This window comes from Chiloscyllium plagiosum, unplaced genomic scaffold (assembly GCF_037043375.1).
Source record: "Chiloscyllium plagiosum isolate Xiang-an unplaced genomic scaffold, Cpla_swu_hap1 HiC_scaffold_31, whole genome shotgun sequence".
NCBI lineage: Eukaryota > Metazoa > Chordata > Chondrichthyes > Orectolobiformes > Hemiscylliidae > Chiloscyllium > Chiloscyllium plagiosum.
Genome location: NW_028270169.1, coordinates 53,504,462 through 53,531,499, shown reverse-complemented (window position 1 = coordinate 53,531,499; position 27,038 = coordinate 53,504,462). Strand labels below are relative to the sequence as shown.

Below are 27,038 nucleotides of genomic sequence, written 5' to 3'. Positions count from 1 at the left end.
CGCTGGGTGGCTGTGATTGGCGGATAGCCTGGGCCCAATAAGTTCGGGTGCGCCCTGTGGAAAATCCTCTGGCTGGAGGTCGTTGGAGTCACCGTCGTTGAGGGATCGGTCGCCGCTTGAAATGTTCTGCCGCGTTGTTAGGCCTGCAGCCTCCGTGCTTGGCCGGGCCTTTTCCGTCTCCTCGCAGGTAAAAGGGTTGGGGTAGGAGCTCCCCTGCCTCACACAAGCCTCGCCGTCACCCCGAGGAAGCCTGGGGCCTGACTTCCTGCGAAGCTGGGTGGTTGCACAAGGTGGGGAGCAGCCGGCCTCGGCCATCTCTCGGGAGGCCAGGGGATAGCGGGCTACTGGGAGACCTCTTCAGGAGCCGGTCGAATGGGTCTGGGGAAAGAAGGGAAGACGAAGGACGGCTTCTTGTTGGAATAGGCCTGCACTCTGCATTGTGACCCAGGCTTTCCTTCACCTGGCTTTGATCAGTGCAGGGTTTCTAGCTGGAAGGTTGAGAGCCATGAGGAGAAGGTTTTACGCAAACCAGGCCCAAGGCTGCCTTGCGTGTTCTATTAAATCAAACAACCTTCCTATCGGAAAAATGCTTTGAAACTTGAAAAGGTTCAGAAAAGATTTACAAGGATGTTGCCAGGGTTGGAGCATTTGAGCTACAGGGAGAGGCTGAACAGGCTGGGGCTGTTTTCCCTGGAGTGTCGGAGGCTGAGGGGTGTCCGTATAGAGGTTTACAAAACTGAGGGGCATGGATAGGATAAATAGACAAAGTCTTTTCCCTGGGGTCAGAGAGTCCAGAGCTAGAGGGCATAGGTTTAGGGTCAGAGGGGAAAGATATAAAGGGGCAACTTTTTCATGCAGAGAGTGGTATGGGTATGGAATGAGCTGCCAGAGGAAGTGGAGGAGACTGGTACAATTGTAACAATTAAATGGCTTTTGGATGGGTATATGAATAGGAAGGGTTTGGAGGGATATGGGCCAGGTGCTGGCAGGTGGGACTAGATTGGGTTGGGATATCTGGTCGGCATGGACAGGTTGGACCGAAGGGTCTGTTTCCATGCTGTACATCTCTGACTCCATAACTATGGATGCTGGAAATCTGAAAACAAAAATGCATTGCTGGCAAGACTTGGCAGGAGATTTGGGGAGGAAACAGGGTTAATGTTTTGAGACCAGTGATGCTTCATCAGAAGTTTTCTATTTTCGCACATACGCGCCTCACCATAGAGTCTGTATAGCACGGAAACAGACACTTTGGTCTAACTCGTGCATACTGACCAGGTATTCTAAATAAATTGAGTCGCATTTAGCCCATATCCTTCTAAACTCTTCCTGTTCATGTGCTGATCCAGATGATAATTTTAACCAGCCTCCGTCACTTCCTCTTGCAACTCACTTCATGCATGCACCACCCTCTGCCTGGAAAAATTGCCCTTGGGGCCCTTTAAAATCTTTCACCTGTAACCTATGTCCTCTAATCTCTATCCTGGGAAATAGACCTTGGCTGTTCACCTTATCCATGCCTCCATGATTTAATAAGCCTGTAGAAGGTAATCCCTCAGTCTGTGCTCCAGGGAAAGCAGCCCTAGCCTATTCAGCCACTCCTTATAGATCAAACCCAGCAACATCTTTGTAAATCTTTTCTGAATCCTTTCAAGTTTAACAGCATCCTTCCTATGACGGTGATCAGAATTAAATGCAGTACTCCAAAAGCAGCCTAATCAATGTCCTGTACAGCTGCAACATAACCTCCCAACTCCTATATTTCATGCACTGACCAATAAAGGTAAATGTACCAAATGCTTTTTTCACTACTCTGCCTGCCTGTAACACAAGGTCTCTTTGTTCAGCAGCACTTCCAAGGGCCCTCCCATTAAATGTATAAGTCCTGCCTTGATTTGCCTTATACGCAGCACCTCACTTATCTAAATTAAACTCTCTCTGCTGATCTTTGATTTATTGGCCCATCCGATCCAAGTTTTGTACACACGACCTTCACTGTCCATTTGCAAACTAACTTATCATTCTTCCCGTATTTGTGTCCAAATCACTTATATGAATGACACAAAGCAGTGGATGCAACACCGATCATTGTGGCACACTACTGGTCACTGGCTCCTGGTCTGGACAACAGCCCGATACCACCACCCCTCTGTACTTTTCAAGGCAATTTTGTATCCAACTAGCTAGCTCTTCCTGGATACCATGTGATGTAACCTTGATAACCAGTCTACTATGCGGAACCTTGTTGAAACACCTTTCTGAAGTCCACATAGACAAAACTACCATTCTGCATTCATCAATCTTCTTTGTCACTTGTTTAAAAATACTCAACCATGTTAGTGAGACACTATTTCCCATGCTACAGGCCATGTTGACTATCCCTAATCAGTCCTTGCCTTTCCAAATACATGTAAATCCTGTCCCTCAGTCTCTTCCAGTAACTTCCCCACCACTGACATCAGGAACACCAGTTTATAGTTCCCTGGCAAGTTTTGTTCGGCAGCCTTTAAACTAGGAGTAAGGGGTAAGTATTGAAAATAGAGACAGGTGAGGATGGTTCTGAAGGTAAACAGTAAGTTAATTAGAAAGGCAGAGTAGAGCAAGTTAAAATGAGGTAACTGAAGAGCTAAACTGAATTTATTTCAATGCAAGGGGTCTTACACGCAAGGCAAATGAACTCCAGGCATGTGTGGAACTGGGACATTATATCTATTACAGAAGCATGGTTGAGGGGGCAACAGGACTGGCAGCTCAATGTTCTGGGGTGTAGATGCTATGGGACAGAGAAAAAGGAGGCAAGAGAAGAGGAAAAATGGTGTTTTGACTAGGGAGAACATTTCTGCTGTACTTAAGATATTTCTGAGAGATCATCCAGTGGAAGCATATGGGTGAAACTCGGAAATAAGAAGACGATGATCACCTTAAGGGGATTGTACTCTAGGCCCACCAACAGTCAGTGAGAAACTGGAACAGATATATAGAGAGATCTCAGATATATGTAAGAACAATAGGATTGCAATAGTGGGTTTTAACTTTCCAGAGATAAACTGGCACTGCCGTAGTATTAATGGCTTGGATTGTGAGGAATTTAAGTGTTAAGAAAATTTTATCAATATTTTGATTTACTTACTAGAGAAGGAGCAAAACTTGATATTGTTAGGAATTAAGGCAAGACAAGTAATGGAAGTAACAGTATCTTCTCCAGCTATGGGTGAGGTAAAAGAGGACTGGAAGGTGGCTAATATTATGCCTCTATTTAAGGAAAAATATAAGGAGAAGCCTGCAAACTATAGACCAGAGATTTTGATATTAGTAGTGGGTATATGTTGGGGATTCTGAGATTGGATTTCTATGCATTTGAAGAGGCAGGAACCGGTTAAGGATGTCAGCATAGCTCTGTGCAAGGGAAATTGTGTCCAAAACATGATTTTAAAGTTTTTGAGGCAGTTAGCCAAAAACATTGAGGGCAGAGGTATAGATATTGTCTACATAGGCTTCAGTAAAGTCTTTGACAAGGTTCCACATCATAGACCAACTGGTCAAGTGTGACACTAGAAAAGCACAGCAGGTCAGGCAGCATCAGAGGAGCAAGAGAGTCTATGTTTTGGGCATAAGCTCTTCAGGGCTTTATGAAGGGCTTCTGCACAAAATAGAGACTCTTCTGCTCCTCTGCTGCCTGACCTGCTGTGCTTTTCCAGCACCACACTTTTCAACTCTGAATGTCCAGCTTCTGCAATCCTCACTTTTCTTTTTCCGAACTGGTAAAGTGAGATCCCATGGGCTTCCGGGAACTGGTTTTGTGGTAGGAGGCAAAAGGTTGCGGTGACTGGTTGTTTTCTGGTACTGGGACCCATGACCAGCAGTGTTCCACATGGATTGGTGCTAAATCTACTGTTGTTTGTCATTTTGCATAAATGATTTGGATGAGAATTTAGGATGCATGTTTAGTAAGTTTGCAGATGACACCAAAATTGGTGGTATAGTTGACGATGAAGTAGATTATCTAAGCTTACACAGAGATCTTGATCAATTGGATCAATGAGCTGAGTGGCAGCAGTTGCAGCTTAGTTTAGATGTGAGCTATTGCATTTTTGTGAAGCGAACAAAAGCAGGTCTTATCCTGTTAATAAGTCCTGGGTAGTGTTGTCGAACAGACTTGGGATTCAGGCACGTAGTTCTTTTGAAAGTTGCATCGTGGGTAGACAGTGGTTCAGGTGTTTATCATGCTTGCCTTCATAGCTCAGACCTTTTGCATATGAGTTGGGACATCATGTTGAAGTTTTGTTGGTGAGGCCTCTTCTGGAACACTTGTGTTCTAGTTGCCCTGCTATAGGAAGGATATTATTAAACAGGGGAGGTTCAGAACAACATTACCAGGATATTGCAGGGAACGGAGGATTGTAGGGAGAGGCTAGATTGGGTCGGACCTTTTCATTGGAACGTAGGAGAGTGGGGGGTGACTTTGTAGAGGTTTGTAAAGTCATGGTTTTAGCTAAGGCGAATAGCAGAGGTCTTTTCCCTCAGATCTGGGCAGTGGGGGTTCAAAACTAATGGCATTTGTTTTAGGTGAGAGGAACAAGATTTAAAATGGACCTGAGGGGCAATGTTTTCTTTGAGTAGTTTGTATGTGGAATGAAGTGGTAGATGAAGGTACAGTTGCAACATTTAAAAGACATTTGACAGTACATAAATAGGAAAGGTTTGGAGGGATATGGAGAAAGTGAGGACTGGAAATGCAGGCGAGTTCGTGTCAAAATGTGTGACACTGGAAAAGCACAGCAGGTCAGGCAGCATCTAAGGAGCAGGAGAATTGACATTTCAGGCAAAAGCCCTTCATCAGAAATGTGGAGGGGAAAGGTGGGTGTGGACTGGGGTGAAGATAGGTGGGAAGGCAATAGATGGATGCAGGTGGAAGGTAATTGTGATAGATCGGTGAGGGTTGTGGTGTGGATAAGTGGGAAGGAAGATGGACAGGTCCAACAGGTCAAGAGGGCCGTGCTAAGTTGGAACGTTGGATCTGGGATGGGGAGATTTGGAAAGTGATGTAATTGATGTTGTGTGGTTGAAGGTGTGGCTGAGGCGTTCTTCCTCCAGGTGGCGGGTGTTTTTTGATTTAGCGGTAGAGATGTTCCAGGACTTGCATAGCCTTGGGGCAGTGGGAGGGAGAGTTAGTGATTGCCTGCAGGTTTGTTTGGTGACATGGGTGTGAACACATACAGGCCAGTGACACTAGTTTTCATTCTGGAGACTTGGTTGGGATAGGTGGGTTTGACCAAAGTGTCTACTTCCATCTGTAAGAGTGAGTGGGTGAAGTGCAAGGTGCTGGAATTTCAGGTGAAGATAGCCACATTGAGCAGCCAGTTGACTAGCATTAGATGAAGCCATCAAAAATGATATCATAAAATGTTTCTAGTTAAGTGTCGCTATTCAGTAGAATATACAAGTAGAGATTTACTGCAAATCTATAAATCCAATAACATCAAATAAGTAGTAAACAATACCATCAGACGACTTAGCATTGGTACTTGGTATGGGAACTACCAGTACCACTCAGATCTTGACCTCACTGCAATGTTGGGCTGAAAGTTATCTGAGAGGTAAGTGACTGGCCTTTATATCAAGGTACCACTTGACTGAGCGTGACATAGTGGAACCCAAACAAAACTGATGGGATCTGGGGAAAAACACTCCCCTGGTTGAAACCATAGTAGAGGAGGATGTTTGTGATAGTTAGAGTACAGTCATGCCCAGGCCAAGACCACACTACAGAGAATAAATTTTTAACCGACTTAGTGAGGTATGTTATAACATACATCTGGAGGAGGTGGCACTTGAATCCAGGCCTAGAGGTACGGTTGCTGCTACCGCACCACACGAGCCGTTAGTTCCTCAGCTGCTTCATCAATGACTTTCCCTTTGTTATAAGATCAACATTAGAGACGGCACGGTGTTAGTGGTTAGCACTGCTGCCTCACAGCACCAGAGACCTGGGTTCAATTCCCGCCTCAGGCGACTCTGTGTGGAGTTTGCACATTCTCCCCGTGTCTGCGTGGGTTTCCTCCGGGTGCTCCGGTTTCCTCCCACAGTCCAAAAATGTGCAGGTTAGGTGAATTGGCCATGCTAAATTGTCCGTAGTGTTAGGTGAAGGGATAAATGTAGGGGAATGAGTCTGGATGGGTTGCGCTTCTGTGGGTCGAAGGGCCTGTTTCCACACTGTAAATAATCTAGTCTAGAGACGCTTGTTGATTGATCACCATTTATGATTCCTCGAGTGAAATCATTAGTGTTTGTAAACAGCAAGACTTGGTCTGGTTTGGGTTGGTGAGTAGCAAATAACTTTTGAATGACCCAGGTAATGGGCAATGACCATCCTCCTACAGGAGATAATCCAAGTATCTTCCCATGACATTGAATGACATTATCATTGCTCAAGCCTCCATTAACAACACTGAGGGTTATCATTTACCAGAAATTGAACTGGGCTAAATACATAAAGCAGTTCAATAGCTTGGGAGTTCTCTACTGAGTAACTTTCTGATTCCACCAAGACTGCTTATTGACTGTCCAAGGGCCTAGGCAGCAAATTCAGGAAACATCATTGCAAGTTCCTATGCAAGCCAAACGCCATTCTGACTTTGAGCATTATTGCTGCTCCTTCACTGTTGCTAGGTCAAAATCCTGGAATTCTCCCTGACAAGATGGTGTTTTGAGGAAGTAGGCCACTGCCACCACCTTTTGCGGGCAGTTGGAAATTGGCAATAAATGCTGACCTAACCAATGATTCCTGCATCCCATAAAGAGTGGATCTGTTTACATCTGAGCAAGTCACATCTATGGTTTTGAACTCAATCCTGAAAGTATCGTCAGGTGTTGTGCAGGATGGGGGAGCAGAATGTACTCTGGGTTAGGTGTGTGATTGAGGGTAAGGAAAGAAAAACAAATGTCAATAATGGCACAAGAACAGTGGTTCACCTGGATGTTGAGCACCCTTTTATGATGGTGCTCTTGATGAGTCTTTGATATCTAAATATGTGCTGCATGTGTTTAGATAAATTTATTATTAGTGACTGACCAAACTAAATATAGTTCATGTTTGTACTTGCTGTGGTGCCCAACTCACTTGTCAGGCTTTGAGACTTGTCTCTTCTTACAATCAGGATCATTCAGAAGTGTCAGCCTGGCTTGTTTTAAATGCCATCAATAACTGCTTCTGTTTAACCTTCAGTTTTGGTGCCATCTGAACTTAATCATTAATGGTAGGGTTTGAAATGAGAGTCTGAAACCTAAGTACTAAATGTCAAAATAAGGACATCAGGTTGTGGCCTTGCCAAGCAGGAATACTAAGTTATACCTCAGATTGTTTTACGCAATTTTGCATTCTTCCATTCTATTCAGACTGGTTCAGTTTTTTTTTGCCTTTATCATTTTAATGCTGGTTTATTTTTCTTTGTTCAGTCATGCTAAGCCAATCTCTGTGCTGTATCTTTACATTCTTTGGTTCAGTCCCCAGTTACTGACTGTTCTGTCCCATGTAGCAGTTCGAACTGAAACAAACTGTACCACGATCCTGCTGACCCATGTACTGAATAACTTGCTTTCTCAGAGACTGTGTTGGTGGTTCATGTGAAAGTAGAAAATAATCTTTTCAATGACATTGCAATCTCTTATAGAGGTCCACCACCATTAGGTAGTTTTTTTATCCTTTTGAGTATGTCTGAGTTTAGTTTATATAGTTTGGATTATATATTTAGGGCAGAAAGATAAGCATCCCTTAAGAATTACTCTTCGGCTTGCTTGCTGTGGAATCCTAGAAGAACTAAGTATTGAGCTTAGTAACATGGAGTAACTGGTCTCAACCTTGAGTTTAAAGTGACCCATGGTTAATGTATAAGTATCAGTGAGGTGTTGTTACAGATATGGATCAAGTATATTAAGTGTATTTGCTGTTCAGATAGAGAGGGACCTTTACATAATTGAGAAAATTGCACTGATGTCTTGGTTCAAGTGAAATTGAATGCTGTTGTGGTTGTGTTCGCTGAGCTGGGAATTTGTGTTGCAGACGTTTTGTCCCCTGTCTAGGTGACATCTTCAGGGCTTGGGAGCCTCCTGTGAAGTGCTTCTGTGATCTTTCCTCCGGCATTTGTAGTGGTTTGTCTCTGCCGCTTCCGGTTGTCAGTTCCAGCTGTCCGTTGCAGTGGTCGGTATATTGGTTCCAGGTCGATGTGCTTGTTTGAATCAGTGGATGAGTGCCATGCCTCTCGGAATTCCCTGGCTGTTCTGTTTTGGCTTGTCCTATAATAGTAGTGTTGTCCTAGTCAAATTCATGTTGCTTGTCAACTGAGTGTGTGGCTACTAAGGATTGCTGGTCGTGTCGTTTTGTGGGTAGCTGGTGTTCATGGATACGGATCGTTAGCTGTCTTCCTGTTTGTCCTATGTAGTGTTTTGTGCAGTCCTTGCATGGGATTTTGTATACTACGTTGGTTTTTGCTCATGCTGGGTATTGGGTCCTTTGTCCTGGTGAGTTGTTGTCTGAGAGTGGCTGTTGGTTTGTGTGCTATTATGAGTGCTAGTGGTGGTAGTAGTCTGGCTGTCAGTTCAGAAATGTTCTTGATGTATGGTAGAGTGGCTAGTCCTTTGGGTTGTGGCATGTCCTCATTCCATTGTCTTTCCCTTAGGCATCTGTTGATGAAATTGCGCGGGTATCTGTTTTTGGCGAATACATTGTATAGGTGTTCTTCTTCCTCTTTGCCGTTCTGGTGTACTGCAGTGTGTTGTGGCCCTTTTGAACAGTGTCTTGATGCAACTTCTTTTGTGTGTTGGGGTGGTTGCTTTTGTAGTTCAGGACTTGGTCTGTGTCTGTGGCTTTCCTGTATACCTTTGTGGTGAATTCTCCGTTCGGTGTTCTCCGTACCATTACGTCTAGGAATGGGAGTTGGTTGTCCTTTTCTTCCTCTAGTGAATCGGATTCCTGTGAGTGTGGCGTTGATGATCCGGTGTGTGTTCTCTATTTCTGTGTTTTTAATGATTACAAGGTGTCGTCCACATCTGACCCAGAGTTTGGGTTGAATTTGCGGTAAGACTGTTTGTTCTAATCTTTGCATTACCACTTCTGCTATGAGTCCAGAGATGGGTGAGCCCATGGGTGTGCTGTTGATTTGTTCATATATTTGGTTGTTGAATGTGAAGTGTTGTGAGGCACAAGTCCAGTAGTTTAAGTATGCCGTCTTTGTTGATAGGTTCAATGTCTTGTTGTCTGTTCTGGATGTCCAGTAGGTTGGCTATTGTTTCTCTGGCTAGGATTTTGTCAATAGAGGTGAACAGTGCTGTTACATCGAATGAGACCATAGTTTCTTCCTTGTCTGTGTATATTTCTGATGTCCAAGAATTCCTGTGTTGACTGTATAGAGTGTCTGGATCTGCTGATCAGGTGTTTCAGTTTCTGTTGTAGTTCTTTAGCCAGTTTGTGTGATGGTGTCCCTGGCAGCGATACGATGGGTCTGAGTGGAACTATGAAAGCAACCACCCCAACACACACAAACGAAGTTGCATCAAGACACTATTCAAAAGGGCCACAACGCACTGCAGCACACCAGAACTGCAAAAAGAGAAAGAAGAACGGATACCCGCACAATTTCATCAACAGATGCCTAAGGGAAAGACAACGGAAAGAGGACATGCCACAACCCAAAGGACTAGCCACTTTACCATTTCTGAACTGACAGCCAGACTACTATGACCACTAGGACTCCTAACAGCACACAAACCAACAGCCGCTCTCAGACAACAACTCACCAGGACAAAGGACCCAATACCCAGCATGAGCAAAACCAGCGTAGTATACAAAATCCCATGCAAGGACTGCACAAAACACTACATAGGACAAACAGGAAGACAGCTAACGATCCACATCCATGAACACCAACTAGCCACGAAACGACACGACCAGCAATTCTTAGTAGCCACACACTCGGATGACAAGCAACATGAGTTTGACTGGGACAACACTACTATTATAGGACAAGCCAAACAGAACAGCCAGGGAATTCCTAGAGGCATAGCACTCATCCACTGATTCAAACAAGCACATCGACCTGGACCCAATATACCGGCCACTGCAGCGGACTGCTGGAACTGACAACCGGAAGCGGCAGATTCAAGCCACTACAAATGCCGGAGGAAAGATCACAGAAGTATTTCACAGGAGGCTCCCAAGCACTGAGCATGTTACCTAGACAGGGGACAAAATGTCTGCAATACAAATTCCCAGCTCAGCGAACAGAATCATGAGAAATTAAAAATATGAATTGCATTTACTGTGTCCTTGTGACACTATTGGATTGTAAAGTTGTGAATGATCTTTTTAAGTTAGGAAAACTTACTGTTGTCTGTTCTGGTTCTAATCCTGTATTGGTGGTTTTTAAAGATATATAATTAATAATGGTTAGAGATAAATTGAAGTATTGCTCTTCTTTTGAGATGAGCTCTAGGCTTTCAGGCTTGATGGAGAGAAAAGCAGTACTCACAATCACCTAAACTTTGACAGTGGGGTTTTTAGTAATGTGAGCCTGGCTGAATATCTGTCAAACTCCAAGTTGTTTTAGAAAGTGCTAGTAACTAATTGATCACAAATAGCAAGCAATGGCAACTCATTATTCAACTATTAACATAACATTTAGTGTTGCTTCCCAGCTGTTCTCAAGATCACATGAATGTTTTTTTTTCAGAGCAATGCCAAGGTAGCAGTATTAGGAGCCTCAGGTGGCATTGGACAGCCACTTTCTCTGCTGCTGAAGAACAGCCCTCTTGTGAGTGACCTCTCTCTCTATGATATTGCGCATACGCCTGGTGTTGCAGCTGATCTCAGTCACATTGAGACTAGAGCAAAGGTTACTGGTGAGTATGTATTAACATAATGTAACTCCTGTCACGTATGTGTAAATTAATTGAATATTTTAATAGCTTTGAACATTAACCTTAGGTGTATTTCTATACAGCAAATCTTAGTTTAAGTGGCCTTAATAAAACAGTTTACAAAAGTTGAATAACTTGAGGAAAATGAGCTTGGTGCAAATGAATTCAAGACCTGCTCTATAGGTTGGATTACAAAATCTTGGCAGTCTCTCTGATATAAGTATGTTTAGCTCTGCACGATGAAGGGCTCACTGAAGTGATGCTTATCCGTAGGTTACTTGGGTGCCGAACAGCTGCCTGATGCCTTGAAAGGAAGTGAGCTGGTGGTCATTCCTGCTGGAGTACCTCGGAAACCAGGTAGGTACTTAAATGTTGAGGGATGATACTTTGCTCACTGAGCTGCCAGTCTTGCTCAGTTGAGTTTTACAGCTCTTTAAACTGATGATTATTGCAATGTATTTACTAAGGTGATATTGTTATTCCTTCCACTAAAGCAATGAAAGCTTGAATGGGGTTCTCACCACACTAACTGGATGATAACCAACACCAATTGACTACGTAGTTTAGGTTGTGCAGTGTATGAAAGCAAAATTAATCTGGCAAAATGCATGATTGAGCTTAACATGTAGTCTGTTGAAGAAAACTGGTTGACACAGGTGATAAGATAACTACCAAAAACTGGCAGCTACCAGACCTCAGGCTCTGGTAGGTCAGATCAGACTGAAGATAAATTGTCCGCAAATATTTGTCTCCTTTTTGAGGAGTCCTGATGCACATTATATCTGTGTTATCTCAGAATTGCTAATGCAGTGTACACCTGACAGCCTGGCATAAAATACAGTATGACACTATCATTTAGAGGTAACTAAGACTACAGCCTTTCAATTGGAGGTTTGTTTCAGATTAAAGATATCTGTAAGCTTGTGTTTTGTGATGCTTCTCTTGGAGTCTACAACAAATCACTATTCTCCCTCCAACAATGAAGAGTTTCAACCCTTAGGGGAATCCACAAGCCCTGGGAATTTCAGGTGTAGTGATTTCAGAAAAGATTGTAAATGGCTATCCCACAAAGACGAAGGCCATCTACTACAATTTATGATTTAAATTTACCCCGTATGGAATATTAAGGTATTATTGATGTAGATTTACAATCTATAGAAGTATTAGTGCATATCAATTGTGTTTCAGGCTCTTGTGAAATACTTTCTTATAACTAACACTTCACTGAAGTATCACTCCTGATGCCCTTGTATTCTAGAGTACAGTGTCCTTGTTGAACAATATAACTAAGGTTTCCCATAGAAGGTAGTGATTTATCCACCTTCTGTGAAGTGAAGTTTTTAAGTCACCTAATGTATAATTTCTCCAGTGTGGAACCGAAGTCAGCTGAAGAATGTTTGCTTCTCCAGCATGTAGTAAGAAAATCTTAATATGACAAAGTTGAATTACCTTAAACAAACTAAGCAATTAGAAATGTAGCTTCTAAAATTTAAATGTCAAATTACCTAATTTACCATGGAACCCACCATATCAAAGTATTTAGTAATTGAATTTCTTGAAGATTAAGCCAAGTGTATAAATTGTCAATCTACTGACAATGAATCAGTGAAAATATATTTTATGATCCTAGCTGGCAATGGCATTGTTCAAGTCAGATTTCTGGGTTAAACCTAACTTGGTTAACCATAAGTTTTTTTAAAATTCGTTTCCCATGGTGGTCAGTCATTGAACATACTTCTAATGTGTCTTCAGCTGAACACAAGTAGTTTTATATTTTCTTATTAAACAATTCACAGTTTATAAAACAACTAACAGAGAAACAGCAATTTTACAAGGGAGAGGAGCAACAAAGCCAGGCCCCAAACCCTACCGTTTAACCAGTTTTCAGGGAAATGAGGATCCTCAAATCCCAAGGTGAAACATGGCAAGCGCCTTCTGTGGTGACGCAGATTTGAGCCAAGGTTGCTGCGGCAACAATGGAGTACGGACCACTGTACGATCACGGCACCCACGTAGACGCACAAGTAGCTTGTATGAAGAATTGCTAAAACAGCTTAAGGTTTTTTTCCATCTCTGACATAGTCTGTCAGAAATTAACCTGCCCTTGCATTGATATGGATCTTCTGAACTTCAGCCTGCTCCTGTGCTGCTCTAGATAATGAAAATTCAGTTTAGTAAACTCTTCAGCAATTATTTCACTAGCCCAGCTTCTGTAATCTTTTAGCTTTAGCCACATGGTATTTTAGAAATGCTGTTTTGACTTGCTACTAGTGTGTTTTGTTAAGGGTCCGAAACAAACTTCAGAGATAAGCTCCCAAACAATAATATTGTCAACTTCCGTCGCACTTATTTTTAGTAATTCTAATAGGAAGTCAACCCAGCAGCACCTGTTAATTGTTTCTCATTTGAAATTTTGTTCTGTGTGCTATTAGCTAGGTTTGTGTTGTTTATTCTTAATGAAGTTACATTGAATATGTTTCAATGAAACCTAGTCAGGCTTAGCATTGTACTGAAATCCAAGTTAAGGTGGGGAGAGATGCTGTACTTTGACAAAGCGAAAAGATTGCTTTATTTTAAAAAAAAACTTTTTTTCTGCTAGAGCTTATATATAATTAGCAAAATATCGCTTCAAACCCAGAGAACCTTTTATCACATTTAAAGGTTTATTTAGTTATTTCAAAGTGCATTGTTTTTACAAAATGAGTACTACTTGGTTTAAACACAATTGTTAACATTTGTCAGTACAGTCTTTTGGCTGTTAAATAGATTTTACAGTTTCTCACTACTTATTGAGTTGTACGTGTGCACTTTGCATAGCTGAAGTTTGGGGAGATAGCTCTCCAGCTTTGTGAGGGTTAAATAAATTCATAAAGTCATAGTCATAGATGTACAGCATGGAAACAGACCCTTCGGTCCAACCTGTCCAGGCCGACCAGATATCCCAACCCAATCTAGTCCCACCTGTCAGCACCCGGCTCATATCCCTCCAAACCCTTCCTATTCATATACCCATCCAAATGCCTCTTAAATGTTGCAATTGTACCAGCCTCCTCCACATCCTGTGGCAGCTCATTCCATACACGTACCGTCTGCATGAAAAAGTTGCCCTTTAGGTCTCTTTTTTATATATATATTTTTTTTCCCCTCACCCTAAACCTATGCCCTCTAGTTCTGGACTCCCTGACCCCAGGGACAAGGCTTTGTCTATTTATCCTATCCATGCCCTTCATAATTTTGTAAACCTCTATAAGGTCACCCCTCAGCCTCTGACGCTCTAGGGAAAACAGCCTGGTCAGCCTCTCCCTGTAGCTCAGATCCTCCAACCCTGGCAACATTGTAAATCTTTTCTGAACCCTTTCAAGTTTCACAACATCTTTCCGATAGGAAGGAGACCAGAATTGCACACAATATTCCAACAGTGGCCGAACCAATGTCCTGTACAACCGCAACATGACCTCCCAACTCCTGTACTCCATACTCTGACCAATAAAGGAAAGCATACCAAACACCACCTTCACTATCTACCTGCGAGTCCACTTTCAAGGAGCTATGAACCTGCACTCCAAGGTCTTTGTTCAGCAACACTCCCTAGGACCTTACCATTGTGTATAAGTCTACTCAGATTTGCTTTCCCAAAATGCAGCACCTAGCATTTATCTGAATTAAACTCTTATCTGCCACTTCTCAGCCCATTGGCCCATCTGGTCCAGATCCTGTTGTAATCTGAGGTAATCCTCTTCGCTGACCACTACACCTCCAATTTTGGTGTCATCTGCAAACTTACTAACTGTACCTCTTATGCTCGCATCCAAATCATTTATGTAAATGACAAAAAGTAGAGGACCCAGCACTGATCCTTGTGGCACTCCACTGGTCACAGGCCTCCAGTCTGAAAAACAACCCTCCACCACCACCACCCTCTGTCTTCTATCTTTTCAGCCAGTTCTGTATCCAAATGGCTAGTTCTCCCTGTATTCCATGAGATCTAACCTTGCTGATCAGTCTCCCATGGAGAACCTTGTTGAACGCTTTACTGAAGTCCATATAGATCACGTCTACTGCTCTACCCTCATCAATCTTTTGTTACTTCAAAACACTCAATCAAGGTTGAGAGACACTATTTCCCATGCACAAAGCCATGTTGACTATCCCAAATCAGTCCTTGCCTTTCCAAATACATGTACATCCTGTCCCTCAGGATTTCCTCCAACAACTTGCCCAACACTGAGGTCAGGTTCACTGGTCTGTAGTTTCCTGGCTTGTCTTTACCACCCTTCTTAAACAGTGGCACCACGTTTGCCAACCTCCAGTCTTCCGGCACCTCACCTGTAACTATTGATACAAATATCTCAGCAAGAGGCCGAGCAATCACTTCTCTAGCTTCCCAGAGTTCTCGGGTACACCTGATCAGGTCCTGGTATTTATCCACTTTTAACCGTTTCAAGACATCCAGCACTTCCTCCTCCTGTAATCTGACATTTTGCAAGATGTCACCATCTATTTCCCTACAGTCTATATCTTCCACATGCTTTTCCACAGTAAATACTGATGCAAAATATTCATTTAGTATCTCCCTCATTTTCTGTGGCTCCACACAAAGGCCGCCTTGCTGAGTTTTGAGGGGCCCTATTCTCTCCCTAGTTACCCTTTGTCCTTAATATATTTGTAAACAAACTTTGGATTCTCCTTTAATTCTATTTGCCAAAGCTATCCTCATGTCCCAGTTTTGCCCTCCTGATTTCCCTCTTAAGTATACTCCTACTTTCTTTATACTCTTCAAGGATTCACTCGATCTATCCTGTCTGTACCTGACATATGCTTCTTTCTTTTTCTTAACCAAACCCTCTTTCTTTAGTCATCCAGCCTTCCCTTTCACCCTGACCGGAATATACCATTTTTGCTCCTTCACAATCTACAGCCCCAGAAAATAACCGTGTTATTCCTCTGCAAATACTGCCCCAGGTTATATTAATAGCTATGACTTTTGTTTTAAGTTTAATCAAGAAAGAATCCACTATACTCACTACTGAAGCCTTTCTCTTGGACAGACTTAAAACAACAATTAACTTCTGATTTTCTGTGCTGAGAACTTCGCCCAACAGTTCCTCCCAGATTAGTTGTGCATTTCACTTTGTTAATTTCCCCAGATCCCAGATGCACTCCGAAGACCAGCAATACACGAATTCAAACAGCAAAGGCGGTAACTGCTCCCTCTTCTCCCCTCCTCCTCCTCTTCCTCTTCCCCCCCCCCCCCCCCCCCAACCTCTTTCCCCCTCTCCCCTCTTTCTCTTTCTTCTCTTTCTCTCCCCCCCCCCCCCCCCCCCCCCCCCCCCCCCCCACTGTCCTCACCATGTGCTGCCTTTGTCTGCTCATCTCCCTTTAAACTGCTGTTGTTTTGACTTTTTCTTTCCAAAGTTCCAAAACAATGCAACAGCATATAAAACAGTAATTGCTGCTTCTGGAATCTGAGGAAATCACCTCCAACACCTAAAATACCTCAAAAAAAAAAGGAGCAGCTCTTACAGCCAGAAATCTTTCCTGTCCTCCATCTTGGATTACCCAGAATCCAATCAAAGAAGGTTATCATTGAGCAAATTATAGATTGTGTAGAGAATTGGTGGTAGGATTGTTAATTATTCCTAACCTTGCATAAACTTTTAGGTGACAAATATCCAAATTGCTTTAATTGCAGGCATGACTCGAGATGATCTGTTCAATACTAATGCTACAATAGTTGCAGTTTTAACAGAAGTTTGTGCTCAGACTTGTCCAGAGGCCATGATCTGTATCATCTCCAACCCTGTAAGTTTTCACTGTGCCATTGCTCGATCTGTATTTGACATTATAATTTGACTGTTGTGGTTGACTCTTCCCAGAAATGAATTGCACAAAATTGAATTGTTCTTGGTTTCAGTGATAAATTAATGTTCTGGGGTTTTAAAGTCTCCTAAAATCAGGTCTCGCATTCACACTCTCGCCACTGATCTAAATTTTTGTATCTTTTGAGAGTGATAGTTTCCAATTAGAGTATATTCCGAAAAACACTTCTTCCAGACAGCAGTGAGACTCGGTGCTGGTAAATTCTCCAGTGGCCTAATCAGGTTTGACTTGAGTATAATGTTTAGCTTTATTAATCAAGACTGAAGGAAAACATTGATTCAGTCAATGCTTTACCTTTGAGAGAAGGCTAAAAATTGGGAATTATTGGCTTTGAAAGTAAGTAACTGAGCTGAAGCATTACCATTTATAGAGTGTGCACTTCTAAATGGGAGTAATAATTTTTTGAGGTTTGTAGGGAGACTAAAACAAGGACTTAATGTTTCTGGTGATTGGGTCATTGGTTACTGCTGGGTAAGTAATTCTTCAGAAGTTTTCTCGTCAAGGTAGAGGTGGGAAAAATATTGAACTCCAAATAGGAGGGAATAGGTCTGTCGCATGCTGTCTCGCGCACTTTTTTTCTACCCCTCCCTCCACTCTGAGTACATGATCTAAGTTGGCTGAATGTCCCTGCCCCCATCCACTGTAAATATTGAGTCCTGCTTTCTCTGTATAGAGTATGTTCACTGGCAATAATTTTAAGTTACGGCACAGTTCTCTTGCTCTAGTCAACTGAGAAAAATCCCAGTTTTTTTTTTAATATCCTCACTGGGAGGAGGCACTTTCTGTCTGATAATTAAGTGTATTTACTTAAAGCTCTGTACAGATAATAATATTATATAGAAACAATGTTGTGGGGACTTGTAATGAATGCCACTTATATTCTGACTTTGGAAATGCTGTAATTTATTTTTGACCTTCCTAGTGTTAAGACAGACCCTGTTTCATTTTACAAGGTGAACTCCACCATACCAATCACATCAGAAGTTTTCAAGAAACTTGGAGTCTACAACCCAAACAAAATCTTTGGCGTGACAACACTGGATGTGGTCAGAGCCAACACATTTATTGGTGAACTGAAGGTAAGCATGGGAAGAGTAGTGTTTCGTGTGCCAACCAGATACATTGTATCTCAAGTACATCATGGTAATAGAATGCAGAGTATAGTGTTACTCTTACAGAGCAGGTGCAGAGAAAAATCGACTGTAATATGAGCGGTTCGTTTGTAAGTCTGATAACAGCGAGGAATAAGTTGTCTTACAATCTGTTGGTACCTGCTTTCAAACTTGGGTGTCTTCTGCCCGATGGAAGGAGGTGGAAGAGAGTATAATGGGGGTGGGAGAGCTTTTAATTATGTCGACTGGTTTATCAGAGGCAGCAGGAAGTGTAGACTGAGTCAGTCGAAGACTGGTTTTCGTGATTGACTGGACTGCATTCCCAATTCTCTAATTTCTTGTGGTTTTGGGAAAAGCAGTTGCCATACCAAGCTGTGATGCATCCGGATAGAATGCTTTCAGTGGTGCATCTATAAAAATTGAGTCATTGTGGACGTGCCAAATTTCCTTAGCCTCCTGAGGGAGTAGAGGCAATGGTGCGCTTTCTTGACTGTAACATTACCAGGATGGATTGTTGGTGAGATTTGCTTCTAGAAACTTTAAGCTCTTTACCACCTCTACCTCAGCACCATTGATACAGATGCCTGTGTTCTCCACTCTGCTTCCTGAAGTTGATGAGCAGCTGCAACATTTTGCTGACATTGAATAGGGTAGACTGTTTTGGGATGCAATAGGTTGGGGGGGGTGGGGGGGGTGGCAAAAAGGACACTTACTTGATTTCCTTTTTTGAATCTTGTCCGATGTTATGACAAACCTCTGGCACAGGTGAAGCTCAAACCTGGGTCTGCTGGCTCAGAGGTAGGGACATTACCATTATGCCTTATGATTCTGTAGTTTGCTCCACATGTATGGGACAACGTTTTGTTTTAAAGGTCTCCTAAAATCAGGTTACTTAACTTAATTATAGTCTTTTGACTTGGGACAATGCCATGTTTGTGTATTTCATGCCTTGTACCTTTTCTCCTTTGAGAAAAGATGTTGAAACCAAGGTCCAGAGCATTTTGACAAGAAACAGCATTAAGTAGGGTTAGCCAGGGTGGTCACCTGCCTTAAGGTGCATTACTGAAAGCTAGGTGTCATGATCATTCTAGAGCAATATGCCTGTCACACTTTTTTTTTAAATTTAAACTTCCAAATGCAAGTCATTGTAATTGCCAAATAACTAACTGTTTCTGAATTTTGATTTGAAACTCTGGATGCTAAATGATTCTTTTGCTGTAGTAACCTGTTTGTTTAACTCTATTACTTCATGCTTTTCCCACATTAATTGAGCTTCCTATGTTTTCAGGGCCTTGACCCAGCTCGTGTGTCTGTCCCAGTGGTTGGAGGCCATGCTGGTAAGACCATCATTCCCCTGATCTCTCAGGTAAGGATGCTAGAAGTTTGTCAAACCGAGATGACTGCCAGCTGTCTGGTATCAAAATCTTTTCAATACAGCAAATAAGTCTGAAATATACCACTGTTAGATGCTATGAATAGTTATAGTTTCTTGAGGATTGGATTGAACTAGCAGTAAAATAATTTTCAACAGCCACTTTTAAATTTTATTGAGAATGCTGAAGTACTGAATTTGTGGTCCTTGAAGTGTAGCTGGAAAAGTGCAACAGGTCAGGCAGCCCTTCTTCAGGAAGGGCTCATGCCTGAAACATCGATTCTCCTGCTCCTTGGATGCTGCCTGACCTGGGCTTTTCCAGCAACACATTTTCAGCTCTGATCTCCAGCATCTGCAGTCCTCACTTTCCTTTGTCCTTGAAGTGTAGAATAGGAAAGCTAAAATAAAAAGTATGGAGGTGTTAAATATATTGAGCATGCTTTGCCTTGCTTTTAATAAGGACAGAATACACTATACTCCCACTTTCTGCATATCATTCACTCCATTTTTATACAGAACTGGCTCAAAGGTAGAAGAGGGTGGTGGTAGAGGGTTGTTTTTCAGACTGGAGGCCTGTGACCAATATATTGCCACAGGGATCGGTGCTGGGTCCTCTACCTTTTGTGATTTACATAAATAATTTGTATGTGAGCATAAGAGGTAAAGTTAGTAAGTTTGCTGATGACGCCAAAATTGGAGGTGTAGTGGACAGCGAAGAAGGTTACCTCAGATTACAGCAGGATCTTGATCAGATGGGCCAATGGGCTGAGAAGTGGCAGATGGAGTTTAATTCAGATAAATGAGAGGTGCTGCATTTTGGGAAAGCAAATCTGAGTAGGATTTATACACTTAATGATAAGGTCCTAGGGAGTGTTGCTGAACAAAGAGACCTTGGAGTGCAGGTTCTTAGCTCCTTAAAAGTGGGCTGGCAGGTAGATAGGATAGTGAAGGCGGCGTTTGGTATGCTGTCCTTTCTTGGTCAGAGTATTGAGTACAGGAGTTGGGAGGTCATGTTGTGGCTGTACAGGACATTGGTTCGGCCACTGTTGAAATATTGCATACAATTCTGGTCTTCCTATCGGAAAGATGTTGTGAAACTTGAAAGGGTTCAGCAAAGAAGATTTACAAAGATGTTGCTAGGTTGGAGGATTTGAGCTATAGGGAGAGGCTGAACAGGCTCGGAGTGTCGGAGGCTGAGGGGTGACCTTCTAGAGGTTTACAAAATTGAGGGGCATGGATAGGATAAATAGACAAAGTCTTTTCCCTGGGGTCGGGGAGTCCAGAACTAGAGGGCATAGGTTTACGGTGAGAGGGGAAAGATATAAAAGACTTATGGGGCAACTTTTTCACGCAGAGGGTGGTACGTGTATGGAATGAGCTGCCAGAGGATGTGGTGGATGGTACAATTCAACATTTAAAAGGCATTTGGATGGGTATATGAATAGGAAGGGTTTGGAGGGATATGGGCCAGGTGCTGGCAGGTGGGACTAGATTGGGTTGGGATATCTGGTCGGCATGGATGGGTTGGACTGAAGGGCCTGTTTCCATGCTGTACATCTCTATCACTCTATAACCACTGAATTGTTTCAAGGTCTGTCATTCCACATTCAATTTGAATCAATCTTCTTGACCTTCATAGCTGGAGGGAAGTTGTTCTGCATCAACTCTCTATTCTTCCCATTATTACAAATAACTGTCAGGATTTTAGTCTGTCACTTCAAAATATGTAGCCCAGTTACTCTGTCAGAAAAAAATGTTTTGCATAATGACTTGGCTCTGAAGCCGGTATATACTAATCTTAAAATTGGTATCCGAAGCTAGTGCTCGTGTCGAATTAGCAGTGGTCGCTGGATAAGCTGGAGGTGGACTAAAATCTGTCTTTGACCTCGGCGCAAACACACAGGCTTCACTGTGTTTAAAAGCATATTTCATGAATCTGAATTAGTTTCTACATGATCAACAAGCTCTTCAATTTTATGAAAGAATTGGTATTCTGTGAATAGGCATTGAGCAGTTGAGTACAGTGTTTGACTCCATTTTGTTTTGATTCTAGTGCAATCCTAAAGTGGAATTTCCCCAGGACCAACTGGAGGCCCTAACAGGCAGAATCCAGGAGGCTGGTACGGAGGTGGTTAAAGCCAAGGCTGGAGCAGGTTTGTGCAAGATTTCAAACCACTTGTCCAGACATGGACCAGTGTCAGTCCTGTTAGTCATTTCCCCCTGTTGCAGGAGTTGATTCATGGTTTCTCAAATTAACTGTTCTAGTATAAACTGTCTTCTATTTGCCATTCTATTCATTGCAACAGCATTGCATCCACAAATGGATTTGTGCATGGCACATACCTGCTGAAAATTTAATTTGGTATTTGTGCTATATAGACATTGATTCAATAATTTAGACTTCATTGTTTGGAAACACTGGTTAATATAAATACATGTTGCGTTCAAGCAGGATTAAACCATTTTTGGTATAACTCTGGAGAACAAAGATAAAAGATTTAATTTGGATTCTCTACCAGCTGCAGCTCTTTGCCCTCTGCTCCAACAGGTGTGAAAAGTTCAGCTCAGTCAATAACACTGCAACCTCTTGAGCTTCCGCAGCTGCTGTCTTCTGAGTATTACTTGGGAAGTGAAGTCTTGCACAATGTGGCCAACATATTGTCCCTCATGACCTTGTATAATAAACTTAAAAAGGAGCAGGAATAAACCATTTGGCCCATGACGTCTGCTGACTTATTCAGTAAGATAATGGCTGATCTGGTTCTGGGCTTAATTCCACTATTCAACCTGTTTTTTTTTTTAAAGGCCTCACCTGTAATTTGAAGTAGTGACCTTTCATGCAATGGCAAAGTGAGTCCCTAAGTAAGGGCCATACTCTTGAACTAATGAATTACGTCAGGTGTAAGACAGATTTTCTTCAGAATTTTAGTTTTCTTTAGTTTTATCAAGTGCTTTTGTACAGTAATTTTTCATTGACTTTTATACTCCATACCTGAGGGCTGATTTGTATTTTGTTTTGGTTTAGATTTGTTTCCCTACAGTGTGGAATTAGGCCATTTGGCCTAACACTGACCCTCCTGAAGAGTAACCCACCTAGACCCATTCTGCTACATTTACCCCTAACTAATGCACCTAACTCTATGGGCAACCTAGCATGGCCAATTCATCTAACCTGCCCATCCTTAGAATGGGAGGAAACCAGAGCACCCAGAGGAAACCCATACAGACACTGGGAGAATGTGCAAACTCCGCACACAGTTGCCCGAGGCAGGAATTGAACTCGGGTCCCTGGGGGTGCTGTGAGGCAGCAGTGCTAACCACTGAGTCACCATCCTGCTCCTTCAGTGCATGATAAAATGGTGGCTTATACTGCAGATTTGAAGGTCAGTTTTTGTATCTCCTGTGTAACATTTAGGTTCTGCCACCCTGTCCATGGCTTACGCCGGCGCCAGATTTGTCTTTTCTCTTTTGGATGCTATGAATGGTAAAGAAGGAGTGGTGGAATGTGCATTTGTCAGATCTGAAGAAACTGAATCGCCGTATTTCTCTACACCTCTGCTGCTCGGGGTGAGTTTGAGTATTGTTTAGATTGGTCAGACTTTTCAGCTTTTAAATAATAAGTAGCCACCTTCCACTCTGCAAAACTTGGTCTCTTAAATCAGCTGTCTTTTTCCAGAATTATTGCATTTAGAATCAAAATGGCAGAAGTCTGCTTGCTGCCTCTTTTCTTTGTATGACCTCAGTGGTCCAAAGGAGTGAAGAAGACATTCCACTGTCAAAATTGATTACTGGTCACTGTTGTCTTCAGTCCTGAGTTAATGGGGATGTTCTGCATGAAGACCCCTGAAGGCTGCCTTTGAGTGTTTTAAGGTGGTGAGCATAGTGCATACCCACCTACACCCTATGTGCTTTTGACATGATCCAGACTGAGAGACTTGGTAGTGTATGGTGAACTACTTGACTTTGGAAGCACCCCACCTGAGTTCACTACTGCCATCGATGCCTTTTGTGTACACCTTTTCCAGAAGGCATCAGGTTAGTAATCATGAGACTTATTATTTTCTATCTCGCCACCAGGGGCCCACCTCAGCCAACTGTAGAGCATTCACTTATTTTAGCTATGATCAACTAACTTGGCACAGAGCTGGAAATAGATCTGAGATTTTCCTGATTTTTTTGTTTTACACCTCAGTGCAACATTGTATGACTCATTTGTAAAGTCTGTCACTAGTAATCTTGTCAGCTAGAATACATCATATCCTTCCTAGACATCTATTTTAAAATGTTTTCTAACTGTGTTTAATTTTTATTCCAGAAAAATGGGATTGAAAAGAATCTTGGACTAGGGAAGCTATCTGCTTTTGAAGAGAAGCTTGTAGCTGAAGCTATGAGTGAACTGAAGGGCTCTATAAAGAAAGGAGAGGACTTTGTGAAGAACAGGAAATAGATGAATGTTTGCATCAATGTACAGAACAGGAGAACTCCAACCTGTTGCAAACATGCCAAGACAAGTGGCACTGGTCACTGCTGTATGTCTGTCTGTTTGCTAGCAGTTTTTAAATCTCAGTTTGCCATGAGAGATCTCTAAATTTAATTAAATTACTAGCACCATTTCTCAACATTGTGTGCAGTTTTTATTTCTTCCAATGAAGATCAGTCAATCTTATGTGTATTGCATTTTAAAGACTTGTGTGAGCAACAGAACACCTACAGCTTGACCTAAATGTAAGTGTGTTTTGTGATTGGAAAGATCTTGCCTGACAAGATTTCCAAACCTGGAATAAATGAAATTTGAATGCTGAGTTCTGAGCTTATTCTTGCACCTTGAAATGCTTTTTATACATTAAATGCAAATATCAATCACTTGTGCTAAGTAAGCCGTAGTCATGTGTTCTTGATAAAGGTCTGATAGTTTATTTTTCTGGACCTACTCCATACATTTTTAGATGGTAAAAACAGTTAAACACCATAGGAAGAAACTGATTAGTACGGAGAGATTATTACAGGATGACATTACAAATACTATATTACCAGGGTTTTGTCTATTCTTCCTTTTTGGAAGAGTCCTTGTAACTAGTTTTCAGCCATCACTAATCACTTTTTATTCATAGGGTGAGGGCATTATTGAATGGGCATTTGCCCAACCCCTAATGTGCCTAGAGGGCAGTTAAGAGTCAACTATGTTGCTGGTAACAGGTAAGGATGGTAGTTGCTTTTCCTAAAGGACATTAGTAAACCAGATAGGTTTTTTGGCAATCTGCAGTGATTTGTAGTCAGCATTAGACTCTTAATTCCAGATTTTCATTGAATTCAAATTTTGTCATTTGCTTTGGCATGATTGAGCCCAGGTCCTCAGAACATTACCTGTGTCTCTGGATTAACAGTCCAGCAATAATACCATGAGCCAGTTGTCTCCCCAATTCTTCCTGAAAGTGTCTTTGAACTGATTTTTGTGGATTCAATGCCTTTATTTCTGGACAACTTTTCATCTGCATAATTTGACAGCCTGTATTTTAGCTTCTGGTCAGGTGCACACCTTTTTCAGTATTTTCAGAATCCAGCTAGTTTATCTCCTCTTCCTCCCTACATAGATATTGACAGAGTAGTTGCCTGGGATGTTTCACTAGACATCCCTGCAGCCTTGATTAAGTATCCAATGTTTGTAAGTCTTAATGCTTTGCAAATATTATGGTTAGCTTATGGTGTTCACGTAAGTAACACTGGCAAACCGCTTTTATTGCCAGGGTTAGTTAAGTGTGTACTCAGACAAGCCAAAATTAGAAGTGTAAATAGCAATTTTTAAAATTGAGACCCTTTTGCTTGGCCTGTAACTACTGCATGGTAGTGAACATAGAAGGGACATGAGAATGGCTGAATTTAGATGTTAAGAAGCAATTTTAGACAGGAGTACTTTGCCAAATTCCAGTCCAGCGGTAATGGGAGGGTGTCAGCAGTAAATGAGATGGAGTTAGGCTATATACTATTACAGAGGTGGAAATAAACAGTTTGAAGTGATGGCATATCAGCTCAGAGGCTCATCACTTGGATCAAATATGGCAGATTGCCAATTTTGCATCCTTCTCGGGGAGAAAATTCTAATCCTCAATTAATGAATCGAACTTGGAGCAGGGACTGAGAGCAATGGCTTCAGTCCTTCCAATGTTTAACTTGGAGAATCTTTGCTGATTCTGTGTTGGATATTCAATAAGCAGTCTGCTAGTTAGTGCCACTGGAGGATTTGAGAGAAGTGGTTCATCAGAACTGGATGCTCTCAATTTGAGAGAAAACACACTTTGTACGTTGGCACTGAGAGGCAGCAAGTAAATGAGACAAAGGGGACATCTCTGATCACCAGGGGTGTTGATACAAAAGCAGAATAACCTGTCTCTGGCAGTGATAAGCTATGAACAGATGAAGGCAGTAGTGTCCAGCTGGATGAGGAAGATAGAATGGTGTGATTCAGTATGTCAAAAACAGTAGACCTGTACAGAGGGATGATGAAACATTCATCTTTGCAGTCAGATTTGTGAACATGAGTTGGTTTGGTCATGTGGCATGGCAGGAACCTGATGAGAGGGATTGAAGTGTAGGAAATAGTATTATAACGGAGGTTGGAGGGGTGCAACAATCCCAAGTTTCACTCCTGTTTGATCAGAACAAATTTTAAAATTTTAGCAGGGTGGTGACATGTCCAATTGTACACTCTCCTGCTCCTCTGCTGCTTGATCTGCTGTGCTTTATCTAACTCAGTATTATTGATTCTGACTTTCCAGCATCTGCAGTCTGTCCTATCTCCAGGTTTTAGACTATGCTTGCCTTAGTATTGGAGACATGTGAGCCAGGTTTCTTTAGTGAACAAAGGATTTCAGAAAACTTTCTCAAACATGCAGATTACTGACCAAAGATTAAGTCTAACATACCAAACTTAGCAAATGAGGCAAATATGCCTAACAACAAAATGGTGAATACCCCAAAGAACACACGCAACACCATTTCTGATCAGTGTGGATTCCATGGATTTTGCAACAAAGTTCACCCATTGCCTAGACAGACGTGACCAAGTATGTTATCAAATCTCATTAAAGCTTTTCAAGGGATAGTTCTCAATTAGCATTGATGATACTTTAAAGAGCTGCTGTCATGAACTCTGTGATTGTTCATATTCTGAGTTTACCTTGGGATTCTACTGTTCTGATTTTGGAAACTGCACTGAAATGTTTACTGAACTGGTTGAACCTAGTGCACACTGCTTCTGAGCCCTTATTCAAACTGAAGAGTGTTATCCAATTGCTCTTGACTTCTCATTGACCCCCATCTATGCAGAACTGGTGTAGTTCAATTGTTTTCTAACAAGTCTTTTTCTGCATAGGGCCTGCTTCTGTTCCTGTGTCTCTTCTTACTGTGACTCTGGAACTTTGTCTGGATTGCATTAACTGATCAAGGGTTGATATAGAAGTGCTGGTGTGGACAAAGTCAAAAGTCATCTGACACGAGGTTATGTCCAACAGGTTTATTTGAAATTGCGAGCTTTCAGAGTGCTGCTCCTTCATCGGGTGAAATAACACTGCGTCTGACAAAACAGCAGCGCTCCGAAAACTTGTAATTTCAAATAAACATGTTGGGCTTTCACCTGCTGTGTGACTTCAGATCAAAGATTTTTTTTTAAAAGAGAAGAATAATATCAGATTTAAAGGAGAGTAATATTTGCTGAAAAGACATCAGTTTTCAACTCTGGAGAGAATGGGTAGGGATGGGGTTGGAGT

The 27,038-nt window shown here is 42.0% G+C and overlaps 1 protein-coding gene across 1 annotated transcript; it reads left to right on the top strand.

The window, feature by feature from the left end:
• Positions 1–34: 34 nt before the first annotated feature.
• Positions 35–24,077, top strand: mdh2 (malate dehydrogenase 2, NAD (mitochondrial)). The gene is made up of 9 exons (XM_043718799.2): positions 35–187; positions 10,725–10,893; positions 11,185–11,268; positions 16,604–16,713; positions 17,745–17,870; positions 19,192–19,269; positions 21,329–21,428; positions 22,691–22,842; positions 23,591–24,077. The coding sequence occupies exons 1-9, from the start codon at positions 122–124 to the stop codon at positions 23,720–23,722; spliced, it is 1,017 nt and encodes a 338-aa protein (XP_043574734.1). The 5' UTR covers positions 35–121; the 3' UTR covers positions 23,723–24,077.
• Positions 24,078–27,038: the final 2,961 nt, after the last annotated feature.

Bases quoted from the DNA above. Each gene is read 5' to 3' on its own strand.
- mdh2 (XM_043718799.2), top strand. From the start codon at position 122: ATGTTCTGCCGCGTTGTTAGGCCTGCAGCCTCCGTGCTTGGCCGGGCC. The intron at 21,429-22,690 runs GTTTGTGCAAGA...TGTAACATTTAG, and splicing joins TAAAGCCAAGGCTGGAGCAG to GTTCTGCCACCCTGTCCATG. The intron at 22,843-23,590 runs GTGAGTTTGAGT...TTTTTATTCCAG, and splicing joins CTACACCTCTGCTGCTCGGG to AAAAATGGGATTGAAAAGAA.